This window comes from Coregonus lavaretus, assembly GCF_964263955.1.
Source record: "Coregonus lavaretus genome assembly, chromosome: 12".
Taxonomy (NCBI): Eukaryota; Metazoa; Chordata; class Actinopteri; order Salmoniformes; family Salmonidae; genus Coregonus; species Coregonus lavaretus.
Genome location: NC_139999.1, coordinates 10,445,021 through 10,459,251, shown reverse-complemented (window position 1 = coordinate 10,459,251; position 14,231 = coordinate 10,445,021). Strand labels below are relative to the sequence as shown.

At 42.9% G+C, this 14,231-nt stretch overlaps 1 protein-coding gene across 1 annotated transcript in view; it reads right to left on the bottom strand.

Moving 5' to 3' along the window:
- LOC311138477 (metabotropic glutamate receptor 4-like) overlaps positions 1 to 14,231 on the bottom strand; it is a gene marked incomplete at both ends in the record, with an annotated part of 220,973 nt that overhangs the window by 28,524 nt on the left and 178,218 nt on the right. The window contains 2 exons of the mRNA XM_084173172.1: positions 105 to 241; positions 8,757 to 8,957. Coding sequence (XP_084029298.1) covers positions 105 to 241; positions 8,757 to 8,957 — 338 coding nt within the window. The remainder of the gene's footprint in view (positions 1 to 104; positions 242 to 8,756; positions 8,958 to 14,231) is intronic.

Here is a 14,231-nt window from a genome sequence, read left to right as displayed (position 1 = left end):
GGGCAAACGTACAAAATCAGCAGGGGATCAAATACTTTTTTCCCTCACTGTATAACTATAGTACAGTATCTGCTGTGTTAAATATATAAAAAAGAAATCCTTACGTTCAGATAGAGCTGTTCGGTCCAGTGGCCGATGATTTTGTACTCGGCTGTTCTGTTTCTGATCTGGTACTGGTAAATCTCATAGCGACCAGGGGCGTCGCCGTTCTCATTGAAGAGCACTGGGTTGCCAGCTATGCCTGAAGGACAGAGGAGAGAGAGTGTCAATGCATTTGTTTGAATTGTTATATATATATATATATATATATATATATATATATATATATATATATATATATATATATATATAGTCAAAGCGGAATGTGCAAATGTATGCGGCTAACCAAAATAAACTGTAATATGAAAATACAACTTTTCAATTCAACAAAGTAAGTATAAGAGAGAATAAGTAACATATGCTGATTGTATATTCTCTCTCTGGTCTGTTCTGTCTAGGGGTTTCTGCCTAGTCAAATCATATCTGCAGTCATCTATTAAAATGTTTTCTTCCGTTCTCTAAGTGAGAACTGCATGGGGGGGGATTTTTGGGAAACAGCTTTTCTTTTAGAATAAAGTATTACTGTGTAGTGTTATCGCACACTGCAATTCTTTGTTGGTGTTTTTCCACAATATGTTTTGAAATACGAACTATAGTAATGGTATGTCATATGACTTAGCAGCCAAATGTCTGCAAATTCTCACCATCAACAAAACAGTCCCCACTACACAACAAACAATACACAACAACATATTTTCCCGACATGCTCCTTTATGATATTGTAAATTATTAAAACTACACAACACCATTTACTTCCCTGAGATGCCCCTTGAAGATATTAAGTATAGCATCACTGCTCTCTGCTGAGGATGGAAAGAGGAGTAAGTCCCTATCGACTTCCACTTTAAAACCCAAGTTTGAACATGCAGCAGCACACAGCCATCCACTGATGAAAGGCGTAAGGTGCTGGCATTTCTCTTTTAATGCTGGGCTTATCAATAAGTCTCCCCAAGCACAATGGGTGTCCCATCTTACAAACAAGGGGGAAAGCGTGGATGATCTCGGCAGTTTGGATTTCTGCTGATGAGCGTACTTTTTCCTTCTCTTTGTTTAGCGTAGGGCGGAAGACGTGCGCAGCAGCCTAATCCACATCTCGATGAGCCAGCCCCTCTGGATTAAGGCATTACTGTGTGCTCAGCCGTGCCTCAGTGACAACGCAGCCCACATCTCACAGCAAAATAAGCAGATGAGAGGGATTACAGCAGAAGAGATATGTTTATAACGCACTCTCCATGAGTGTAATAATTTGTATCCAGGAGTTTAATCATAGTATTGGTCAAATTTTTTTTTTTTTCATAAGGCACATAGCTCTCCCACTGGCCCAGTTGGAGCTGTGTATTAGGGCATATTAAGGCTTTGAGGCCGTAGCCCCTCGCATGGCACTGGGCACCATGCTGTCACTGTGAGAGGAAAATGGATCCTGACCGCAACATTGGTCCTTTCAGACACTAATGCAGCACCACAGCCTGCCACTGCAGATCTAATTACATTTAACAGTTTACGATCTTTTGGTCATGCTTGCTGCTCCAATCTGAGGTTGGCCCAGAGATTATTGGCATTTCCTACCCAGGCTGTTCCCTAGACGGACTGTATGTTCATGGCATGCCTTCTAGCATGCATGGTCTCATATATGTATGAGTTTTAGCCAACTCCTCGGACTATCGTTGCCATGGAGGCATGCCGTTGCCATACAGTCTTTTCATACTCCCGAGTGGCGCAGCGGTCTAAGGCACTGCATCTCAGTGCTTGAAGCATCACTACAGACACCCTGGTTCGATTCCAGGCTGTATCACAACCGGCCGTGATTGGGAGTCCCATAGGGCGGCGCACAATTGGTCCAGCGTCGTCCGGGTTTGGCCGGTGTAGGCCTTCATTAAAATAAGAATTTGTTCTTAACTGACTTGCCGAATTAAATAAAGGTTAAATAAAAAATACAAATACATGGCATGACAACGATAGTAAGAGAAGCTGGCTAAAGATCACACAGATTTAGGGACAGGCTACAGTACTTGGCTTCAGATGCATGTCAGAAACATTACTGTCCAGACTTAAGGCTAAGAGCACTTGTCGTGCGTTGTATTTTACTTTGCAGTATCATTGTTCTCCAGAGCTTCATTTAAAATGCTTTTGGTGTGATATTATGGCTAGGGAGTAGAGTTTTCTCTAGTTAAGTTATATAATAAGGAGAACTCATGGTACTAGTTGTGGCCAATTAAAACGGATTATCAGAAAGGTGCATCCTCACAGCAGACTGACAGGGTGATAGTGAACCACTCTAGAATATACCATACCAGAGCCTAAGCTGAGGGCATTGTTTGATACCATAAGCATACATCTATATATCCTCTTGCAGTCACCACAGCAAACCCCTGAAGACATGAAATTAGCTAAATATTTTCATAACTTTTATTCAGAAGTTTCCTTAAGCATATTTTAGACTACAGAAACAGGGTCCTGAGAGCAATCTTTAAAAATGCAGCCATTTTTCAGTCATGAAAACATAATTGAATGCACTCTGTGCACATTGTTTAGAGTTTCTCTTTATGCAGTCCATTGTCCTCCGAGTCATTTCCTATTCAGGATCCGAGCCGAGCCGTTTGCCACACTCACACTTCCACACATTTAGCCTGCAGACTCACTCACCCTCCAAGTTCAGCAGTGAATGAGCAGGGCATTTTTCCTGGTATTTTATGGTTGATTTGCCTCTCGTGATTCAACCACTCATTATTTGTACAATCAAGAAACATGAATAGTTTGTGATTGGATTGAATACTATAGTAGAGTCTCTCTCTGGAGAGCTCAGACAGACACAATAAGATGATTAAACTTGATAGAGGTACAGTATGTGAGTCTTGTGTGATTTTAATGTAAACAAACAACGCCGCAAAAAAAAGTTTTGTATTGTCACTGGATAGGTGAAGTATGTTGTTTTACAGGTTCAGCCATAGTAGTATGACACCCCTGAAGACAATTAGGTTTACGTGCCTTGCTCAAGGGCAAACCTACACACTTTTCACCTTGGCGGCTCGGGTTTTCGAACCAGAGAACTTTCGGTTACTAGCCCAACACTCTAACCGCTAGGCTACCTGCAACCCGCAATTTACGTGAAGGTTAAGAGACTATTTCAACAGAGGATTCATGGACCGAAGGAAAAAATATGTTCTGTCTCTGTTTTCTTAATGTTTCACACCGGCACTGCCATGCACTCTAGTGTGCTGTGTTAAATCACGCTATTCTGTTGGCATGTGATTGAGGAAAGAGAAGGCTGATACACATTCATACTCATCCTAGCATTACAATTATCGTCAACAATCACTCTATATTTGCCACATTTTCAAACACATTATGAATTATCTGACCAAGTAGGGCACAGTTAAACATTTCAGTCCAAGAGCCAGCTATATCCACAGAGGGAAAGACTGTATGAATTTAGTTAAGGATTATGAAGAAACTAGACAGATCCCTGTTGAAGGATGATCCGTCCCGGCTCCGCTGGTCTGCTGAGGCTGACCTGGCCTTCAGCAAACTGCGGGGTCTGTTCACCTCAGCCCCAGTACTGGCCCACCCTGATTCTTCACTACTGTTCGTGGTGGAGGTGGATGCATCCCCGGTCTCCCCCACGGCCCTGTTTACACATGTCCTCCGGCACTACAAGGTACCAGAGGATATAGTGTCGGACCGAGGTCCCCAGTTCACGTCCAAGGTCTGGAAGGCGTTCATGGAACATCTGGGGGTCTCGGTCTGCCTGACCTCTGGGTTCCACCCCGCGAGTAATGGGCAGGTGGAACGGGTAAATCAGGATGTGGGTAGGTTCCTGTGGTCCTACTGCCAGGACCAGCCAGGGGAGTGGTCGGTGTTCTTGCCATGGGCAGAATATGCCCAGAACTCTCTCCGCCACTCCTCCACTAACCTAACGCCTTTCCAGTGTATTCTAGGTTACCAACCGGTTCTGGCACCGTGGCACCAGAGCCAGACTGAGGCTCCTGCGGCGGAGGACTGGTTTCGGCGCGCGGAGGAGACGTGGGATTCTGCCCACGTTCACCTCCAACGCGCCGTGCGTCGTCAGAAGTCCAACGCTGACCGCAACCGCAGTGAGGCCCCCGTCTTTGTACCGGGGGATCGGGTCTGGCTCTTGATCCGGAATCTGCCCCTCCGCCTGCCCTGCCGGAAGCTGAGCCCGCGGTTTGTGGGGCCGTTCAAAATCCTGAGGAGAGTCAACGAGGTCACTTATAGGTTATTACTCCCCCCCTGAGCTCTGGATAAGAGCGTCCGCTAAATGACCCCTCGTTTCATGTGTCTCTCCTCAGGCCGGTGGTAGCTGGTCCGCTCCAGGAGGCTGAGGTGCGGGAGGTCCCTCCATGTCCTCTGGACATCGAGGAGGCCCCAGCGTACTCTGTCCGTTCCATCCTGGATTCAAGGCTTCGGGTGGGGGGCCTTCAGTACCTCGTGGAGTGGGAGGGGTACAGTCCGGAGGAACGGTGCTGGGTCCCGGTGAGGTATATCCTCGATCCCTCCATGTTACGGTATTTCCACAGTCGCCATCCGGCTCACCCTGCTCCGCGTCCTCCTGGCCGTCCCCGAGGCCGGGGTCGGCATGCTGTTGGAGCCTCGCGTCAAGGGGGGGCGGGGGGTACTGTCACAACTTCTGCCAAAGCTGCCTCCCCTCCTTGTTCGGGCAGGTTTCGGCGTTCGGCGTCACCGGCTTACTAGTTACTGCCGATCCATTTATCATCACTCCATTTGTCTTGTCTTCAATCACACACACCTGGTCCTTATCCCCTCATTAGTCATTGTATAAGTGTTCCCTCTGCTTCCTTGTCTGTGTGGGTGATTGTTTATTGTGGAGGTTAGTGAAGCTCGGTGGAGCTTGTGTATTTTGTATCGACGGGAGTATTTTTCCTGTGTGCCTTGTATTTTCCAGTGCGCCTGTTTTGTGCCCTGGAGTGTGTTTGACGCATTTCTGCGTAAACCTGTATTTTGCGGATGAAAGCCTGTTATTCTGTGATTTACCGTCCTGCGCCTGACTCCTTGATCACCACCTCATCACAGATACAGTATTTAATGTACCTTGCTATGTAATTTAGAAAAATATGAGGTAGGAACTAGTTCAGATTAAAATGTTTAAAACTACAATTTAATTTTGTGTTTCCCCGTTTGTAATTATAAGCCAGTGATATATGTACAGTTTGTTTAGTATAAAGCCATTGGCTGACTTCGATACTGTATGTGAGGCTGTCTTTATTCTATGCCTTAACTGACGTGAAGCCTTGTTCTTCAAGTTCCTGTAAAAAAATAAATAATAATCTGACAGTTCTATGGCATGCAGATTATTATTTTTTTTTTTTCAATTTCAATTGGCAGCATCTGAGTCACACAACAATGAAGAATTGGTAGTTCCCTGAGAAGAGGGAGAAAGAAGCACGCTGAGAGGGAAAAACCCACAGTGCTTTGCCTTTGTTCCATAGTCATAACTGCAGTGTCTGTGGAGACTGACAGTCGAAAGGCCCACTGCATTCTGTCTGCAGTAGAGGTAAAATAATAAAACAATGTTTCTCAGACGTGATAGCAGCAGACTCAGAACACTGATGGGGAGCTTCATTCAATCTCAGCCCATTGATGTTTCAAGCAAGTCTTTGGAGCATCAAAGGAAGAAGTGGGCAGGAGATGGAAGGAAGTGCTGGGAGGGGTTGGGACCAGGGGCTAGAGTGAGGTTGGAAACTGTTTGATACCTCTGCTTTGTATGTTGAGACATTGATGGCTGCTGAGCGAGCCAAAATTAAACATTTGAGAAGTGGAGGCTTTAGAATAGATAAAGAAGTATCAGAAGATACAAAGGGAAGTGTAAAGCATGACGGTTAATGATACATTGGGAAGGGTAAAGCATGGAGGTTAATGATACATTGGGAAGGGTAAAGCATGAAGGTTAATGATACATTGGGAAGGGTAAAGCATGAAGGTTAATGATACATTGGGAAGGGTAAAGCGTGAAGGTTAATGATACATTGGGTAGGGTAAAGCATGAAGGTTAATGATACATTGGGAAGGGTAAAGCATGAAGGTTAATGATACATTGGGAAGGGTAAAGCATGAAGGTTAATGATACATTGGGAAGGGTAAAGCATGAAGGTTAATGATACATTGGGAAGGGTAAAGCATGAAGAATAATGATACATTGGGAAGGGTAAAGCATGAAGGTTAATGATACATTGGGAAGGGTAAAGCATGAAGGTTAATGATACATTGGGAAGGGTAAAGCATGAAGGTTAATGATACATTGGGAAGGGTAAAGCGTGAAGGTTAATGATACATTGGGTAGGGTAAAGCATGAAGGTTAATGATACATTGGGAAGGGTAAAGCATGAAGGTTAATGATACATTGGGAAGGGTAAAGCATGAATGTTAATGACACATTGGGAAGGGTAAAGCATGAAGGTTAATGATACATTGGGAAGGATAAAGCATGAAGGTTAATGATACATTGGGAAGGGTAAAGCATGAAGGTTAATGATACATTTTGAAGGGTAAAGAATGAAGGTTAATGATACATTGGGAAGTGTAAAGCATGACGGTTAATGATACATTGGGTAGGGTAAAGCGTGAAGTTTAATGATACATTGGGAAGGGTAAAGCGTGAAGGTTAATGATACATTGGGTAGGGTAAAGCATGAAGGTTAATGATACATTGGGAAGGGTAAAGCATGAAGGTTAATGATACATTGGGAAGGGTAAAGCATGAAGGTTAATGATACATTGGGAAGGGTAAAGCATGAAGGTTAATGATACATTGGGAAGGGTAAAGCATGAAGGTTAATAATACATTGGGAAGGGTAAATCATGAAGGTTAATGATACATTTTGAAGGGTAAAGAATGAAGGTTAATGATACATTGGGAAGGGTAAAGCATGAAGGTTAATGATACATTTGGAAGGGTAAAGCATGAAGGTTAATGATACATTGGGAAGGGTAAAGCATGAAGGTTAATGATACATTGGGAAGGGTAAAGCATGAAGGTTAATGATTTATAGAAATATGCCCTCCTCTGTCTTAGAACTGAGTGGCTGACATCAACACTATTGGATTTTGTATAATTGAAAAATACTTTCTACCAACTATTACAAATATCTATGCCAGGTCAGTACCACTGCCATACTGCTTGTGGTTTCTATGAGAAGACGCAGAGCAAGACATCAAATAACCTACTTAGTACATACTTTTTGAAATGACAGAAGAATAAGCGTCCTCACACTTGAACAAAGAGGGGTTCTCTCTGATGCTGTGAGAGTAGAGATGTAGAGATAGTCCACAGAGGCAGTCCACCAATATCCTAGATAAGATTGTTGATGATTGTCAGCCTGCCAGAGATATGGCCACCTCACTATGAGTAATTACAGTACCACAATGCTTTGCTTTTGGGAGGCTGTTGACGTTTGACCTTTTTGTCATTTGCACATTATCCTGGATGCTTAAAACATAATAGTGTATAAGAGGAATGACACATCAGACCCTCTGCGGTTAAAACTGAGACTGGGTTGTAATGTGAAAAATCTATCGATGTGCCCTTAAGCAAGGCACTTAACCCTAATTGCTGATGTAAGTCGCTCTGGATAAGAGCGTCTGCTAAATGACTAAAATGTAAAATGTAATTCAATCTCAGCGGAGACCCTGAACCCAACGACAACAACAAACAGCACTGGCTGTGGCCTCTGGAATGATTCATTGCAAGTGAAACAAAAAGCTATTTAAACTGCTCTGACCCATCTGTCATATGATTTTTGTTTCCAGGCGAAAAAAATGAAATGTATTCTTTGTGTGTTTTCTGGTGAGTAATTTACTTATCTGGTGAGAAGGAGATAAATATTATCTTTGATAAATGACCCTCCAGTCTGCTATTCCCATAGCCCCAGTGGGTTGGGTGTCCATGTTAAACATACTGATGTGTGCTGCTGCTGATGTAACCAAGAAGCAACCCACTTGTGTGGCACAGCGTCTACATCCAGATTGGGGTACCTGTTACAACTGATCTAGTTGATGGTGTAGTTGGTGTAGTTGGTGTAGTTAGTGTAGTTTCCCTTGATGGTGTCTTCAAATAAGCCAGGGAAACACATGCAGTTGCTGCTTTGATTTCTCCCCCTTAGGAGATACATGTTTCTCACATACACCATTGCGTCTTTTGTAATAAATGTAATCAATAATAGAGTTTTCTTAGATGTTTTGCCAAACATTGATCCCAAAACCATTACCAGGAGTTTGTCTTTTAAGGGACTGCCCCCTTCAAGGGGTTTTCTAGGTTTTCCAGCGAGCAGCATTGTTTTCTCTCCATTGAATCCATTTGAAACTAATCTCTGTAATACCCAGAAAGATATTTCCTCTATTTGTTCAAGAGGCCCTCTCTTGAAAACGTGTTACTCTGAAGTATTTTTTTAGGTTTTTAGTCTCTTCCTCTCCTCTCCTCCTCTCCGTTTAGAGATGTCTTCAATCTTGTGTAAATATTTCACATCGTGTAATTAATCTCACTTGATTAATTAAATCGATGAAATAATCATTTAAAAAAACAAAAACCATCTGATGAAATAGTGAGGTGGTGTGTGTTCATGTCTGGGTGCCCTGTGTGAGTGTGATGTACATGCTGTACATATAACCGTGTGGATGTGTCTGACCTGCAAAGTTGAGCAGGCGGATGTGTTTGAGCAGCAGAGTGCCGTTGATGGGGTCCATCCTGGAGCAAAGGCCCACCTTTCCTGGACAGAGCTCCCTGTGCATGTTGTGCAACGCGTGGGCCATGGAATAAACTGCATCGATCACAAACTGCACCTTCCCCTCTTGCTCGTAGTTGGAGTCCTTCCCTATCCGCTCCTGATCTGCAGAGCAGAGAGAGAACCAAGTTAGGTATCTGAGAAATGCAATTCGTTATAGCACTGGTCACCAACCCCAGTATCACCTGGTACACAATAGAAATGTGTTCCCAAGCATATGAGCAGTATTACATGTGATAGTTTGCATTAAGTTCCCAAAAAATTTACAAATAGGAAATAATACAGAAATACAATAACAGGTAGGCCTACACGTCTTGGAATATTATGACAAATCACATTTTCTGTGAGAATTGAGTTCCTATTGTGTTGATCCTAACAGTGGGTGATTATTACACACAGGTGGTGACCACATGAGTAGCTTCCATTCAGTGATGGTTGTTGGACATGCAAATCAAGGAAGAAAATAACATCCTTTTGTTGGTATTACATTTCTCCATTGTTAGCCTACCATGAATGCTGCAAGGCAATCCTTAGACCCAGATTGAATTGGATCTTTTGAAATGTGTATTTGAAATGCTCATCAATCCGGTACTAAATTATTACTGATTGGTATTCCATCCGCTGTGGTGGCCTATCAAAAATAACTTTATAGGGCAAAGTGGGTCCTTTGTTGGCCTTACAATTATATACTTAAAGACTGTCATTGGTTTTGTGAGCTGTATGACCTATGATTACTCCAGTGTGAAGACGGCTGATGAGAAGGGCAGAAAGAGACAGAAGGAGACCAACCTGGTCTCAGAGCAAAACATATTATATTTTACAAAATACCATGCCACTCCATTTAGTACGATATGGTACTTTACGTTAGCTTACATTACATTGGCCTACTAATGTGATAGCGGTTGTACAATATAATAAACATTGTAGGACGTATAGTATCCTACGTCTTGATCGCATTTGACCCATTTAGTATGATATATTACGTTCGACTGCTTTAGTATGATATGCTACGTTAGGTTAGGGATTAAGGTTATGGTTAAGGTTAGGGTTAGGAGTTAGGTTAAAGGGTTATGGTTAGGGAAAAGGTTAGCTAAGCAACCCTAGTAGTAGTACCCAAGGGTTAGCTAAGTAGTTGCAGATTTGCTAAAGTTGTCCGTGATGAGATTCGAACACGCAACCTTAGGGTCACTAGACATTCGCATTACATTTTGCCTTAAGTAACCTAGTGTCAATACCAAACGTAACATATGATACTCATTTAAGAGTCCTGGTTTTACGTTTACTATGTTACGTCTAGTCAATGTAATGTAACCTAACATAAAGAAACATATCATACTAAATGGAGTGGCATGGATTTTTGTCAAATATACTACATTTTTCTCTGAGACCAGGCTGAAGAGAAATTACTCTATACCTATGGTTGTGTCCCAAATGGCACTATATTACCTATAACATGTACTACATAGGGATTAGGGTGCTATTTGGGACAACCTGTGACTATTTAATTACCACCAACTGCATTCTATGTACTGAGACTGTATGCTTTCACGATGCCAGGTACACAGTCATACTGCTAGTTCTTTGGCAATCTGAAATGTTAGGAACTTAGTGTGTAAAGTAAGTCAGCAAAGTTCAGTATGCGACTAAGCCAGTTCTGTTTGAACCATTTAAAAATAGTAGGACCTTTTAATGGAAGGCGTGGCAAAGGGCCAGAAGGCATAGAGAAAAAACATGACCCTCTGTTAGCCTAGCATCTAGGCCTTGATGCACTGACTGACGGACTGGACCCTCCTTCCTCCTACCTCTCATAATTAGCTAGAAGATAATTGTTCAGCTAGACCACTGCAGAGGAGCCAATCAATTCCAATATGTTTAGTGTAAGGTCTTCTCCTCAGAGAAATCACATTAGTAAAAACGACAACTATTTTTCCACTCTCTAGGAATACATGGATTGTTGTTGTTGTACACTTTGTTTGAAAATGTTCAGTGACATATACAGTGGGGAAAAAAGTATTTAGTCAGCCACCAATTGTGCAAGTTCTCCCACTTAAAAAGATGAGAGAGGCCTGTAATTTTCATCATAGGTACACGTCAACTATGACAGACAAATTGAGAAAAAGAAAACCAGAAAATTACATTGTAGGATTTTTAATGAATTTATTTGCAAATTATGGTGGAAAATAAGTATTTGGTCACCTACAAACAAGCAAGATTTCTGTCTCTCACAGATCTGTAACTTCTTCTTTAAGAGGCTCCTCTGTCCTCCACTCGTTACCTGTATTAATGGCACCTGTTTGAACTTGTTATCAGTATAAAAGACACCTGTCCACAACCTCAAACAGTCACACTCCAAACTCCACTATGGCCAAGACCAAAGGGCTGTCAAAGGACACCAGAAACAAAATTGTAGACCTGCACCAGGCTGGGAAGACTGAATCTGCAATAGGTAAGCAGCTTGGTTTGAAGAAATCAACTGTGGGAGCAATTATTAGGAAATGGAAGACATACAAGACCACTGATAATCTCCCTCGATCTGGGGCTCCTCGCAAGATCTCACCCCGTGGGGTCAAAATGATCACAAGAACGGTGAGCAATAATCCCAGAACCACACGGGGGGACCTAGTGAATGACCTGCAGAGAGCTGGGACCAAAGTAACAAAGCCTACCATCAGTAACACACTACGCCGCCAGGGACTCAAATCCTGCAGTGCCAGACGTGTCCCCCTGCTTAAGCCAGTACATGTCAAGGCCCGTCTGAAGTTTGATAGAGTGCATTTGGATGATCCAGAAGAGGATTGGGAGAATGTCATATGGTCAGATGAAACCAAAACTCAACTCGTCGTGTTTGGAGGACAAAGAATGCTGAGTTGCATCCAAAGAACACCATACCTACTGTGAAGCATGGGGGTGGAAACAAGGGACCAGGACGACTGATCCGTGTAAAGCAGGGGTGTCAAACTCATTTTAGCTCAGGGGCCACATGGAGGAAAATCTATTCCCAAGTGGGCCGGACCGGAAAAATCATGGTATATATAACTTAAAAACAACAACTTCAGATTGTTTTCTTTGTTTTAATACGATCAACATACAACATAAAGCTGGAGCCTGAGGACAGTGTGTCCAAAATAGTACAAGCACAACATCAATATTAATCATAAAACACCTCAAGTTTATTTGAAAATTCTAAAGAAAAAGAACACACAAACACACAATGCCTCAGTGATTCACAGAACTGTTTCACAGATCACAGAACTATATCAGGGTGTCATTTCTCAGGCAGAAATGTAGATACAAATAATGAAATCCTGTTCCCCAAACAAGTGCAAAAACCACAGAGTCAAGAATAGGTTAAATATACAAATAAAATAAAATCAATTAAAAACAATAGCACATCAACATAAAAACATATCAACATAAATCTGAAAGCGTTGCTCAAACTCCCGTAACAGTCCCGTTATTTTATCTTTGAACCGCTTCATGTCTGCCACATGTTGGGTAGCGCACACATTTTTCAGACAGGGGAAGTGAGCTGCATCACCACCGGCAAGTTGCGTCTCCCACAATGACAGCTTCAACTTGAAAGAACGTATGCTGTCATAATACTGCATGACAACTTTGTTGCGCCCTTGCAGCTGTTTGTTCAAGTTATTCAGGTGCTCTGTAACATCCACCATAAATGCAAGGTCCGGCATCCATTCTGCGGAATGAAATTCTAACACTGGTTTGCCCTTCTCTTCCATGAACTGTTCAATTTCTTCTCGTAAATCAAAGAAACGCCTCAGCACAGCACCTCGGCTTAACCATCTTACCTCAGTGTGGTATGGCAGGCCATAGATGTGGTCTTTCTCTCTGAGAAGGCTGTCAAACTGACGGTGATTCAGGCTTCTGGATCGGATGAAATTAACAGTTTGGATGACCACCTTCATGACGTTATCCATCTTTAATGACTTGCAACACAAAGCCTCCTGGTGCAAAATACAGTGAAAAGTAAAAAAATCACGTCCTCCATTTGCAGATTGCACTTTCTCTCTGAACTTTGTCACAACGCCTGTTTTTTTCCCGATCATTGAGGGCGCACCATCTGTAGCCAGGCTGAAAGCGCGGGACCAGTCCACTCCGACCCTGTCCAGCGCGCCGACGAGTGCGGTATAAATATCAGCTGCTGTCGTTGTATCTGTCATCGGCACCAACTCCACGAACTCCTCGGTGACGGTCAATGTGTCATCAACTCCGCGGATGAAAAAATGGCCAGTTGTGCAACATCTGTAATGTCCGTGCTTTCATCAATTGCAACCGAAAACGCAATAAATGACTTTACTTTTTGCTTCAACTGGCTGTCCAAATCCACTGAAAGATCGGAAATCCTGTCTGCAACTGTGTTTCTTGTCAGGCTGATATTTGCAAAAGCCTGCCGCTTTTCAGGGCACACAATCTCCGCTGCCTTCATCATGCATGTTTTTACAAATTCACCCTCACTAAATGGTTTTGAAGCCACTGCGATTTCATTAGCAATGAGGTAGCTAGCTTTCACTGCAGCGTCACTGATGTCTCGGCTGTGAGTAAACACAGACTGCTGTTTCTTCAGACCCGCCAACAGTTCATTCACCTTCTCTCATCTCCGCTGTCCTTGAAAGTTGTCATATTTGTCGGCATGAAGACTCACATAGTGGCGACGAAGGTCCAAACATACAGCTTTCCCATTCAATTCCGTGATTAAATAGGATGACCATTTTTCTTCGAACACTCTGCACTCTGCGTCCACTTTTCTCTTTTTTGACAGAGACATATTGGGGCAATGAGGGTGCCAAAGCACATAATGTTAAAAGTAGAAGCCGTAATAAATATCGCGGGCAAAACAAAGTAGCTCATTGGCTGCACGTGCTTGACCTACTTGCTCTGCCCCGGTATAAACAGTTTGCTTGCTTAACACAATTGCTATTGCGCCATCCAGTGGACGCAATTGGAACAGCAGTTTATTTTATTGAAAAATTGCAGCGCATTTTTATACTTTACAAAAAAAATAAAAAATGTTCTTTTTTTTTTATTTCTTTTTTTCAAAATCATCTCGCGGGCCGGATTAAACCCGTTTGCGGGCCTGATCCGGCCCGCGGGCCGTACGTTTGACACCCCTAGTGTAAAGGAAAGAATGAATAGGGCCATGTATCTTGAGATTTTGAGTGAAAACCTCCTTCCATCAGCAAGGGCATTGAAGATGAAACGTGAATGAGTCTTTCAGCATGACAATGATCCCAAACACACCGCCCGGGCAACAAAGGAGTGGGTTCGTAAGAAGCATTTCAAGGTCCTGGAGTGGCCTAGCCAGTCTCCAGATCTCAACCCCATAGAAAATCTTTGGAGGGAGTTGAAAGTCCGTGTTGC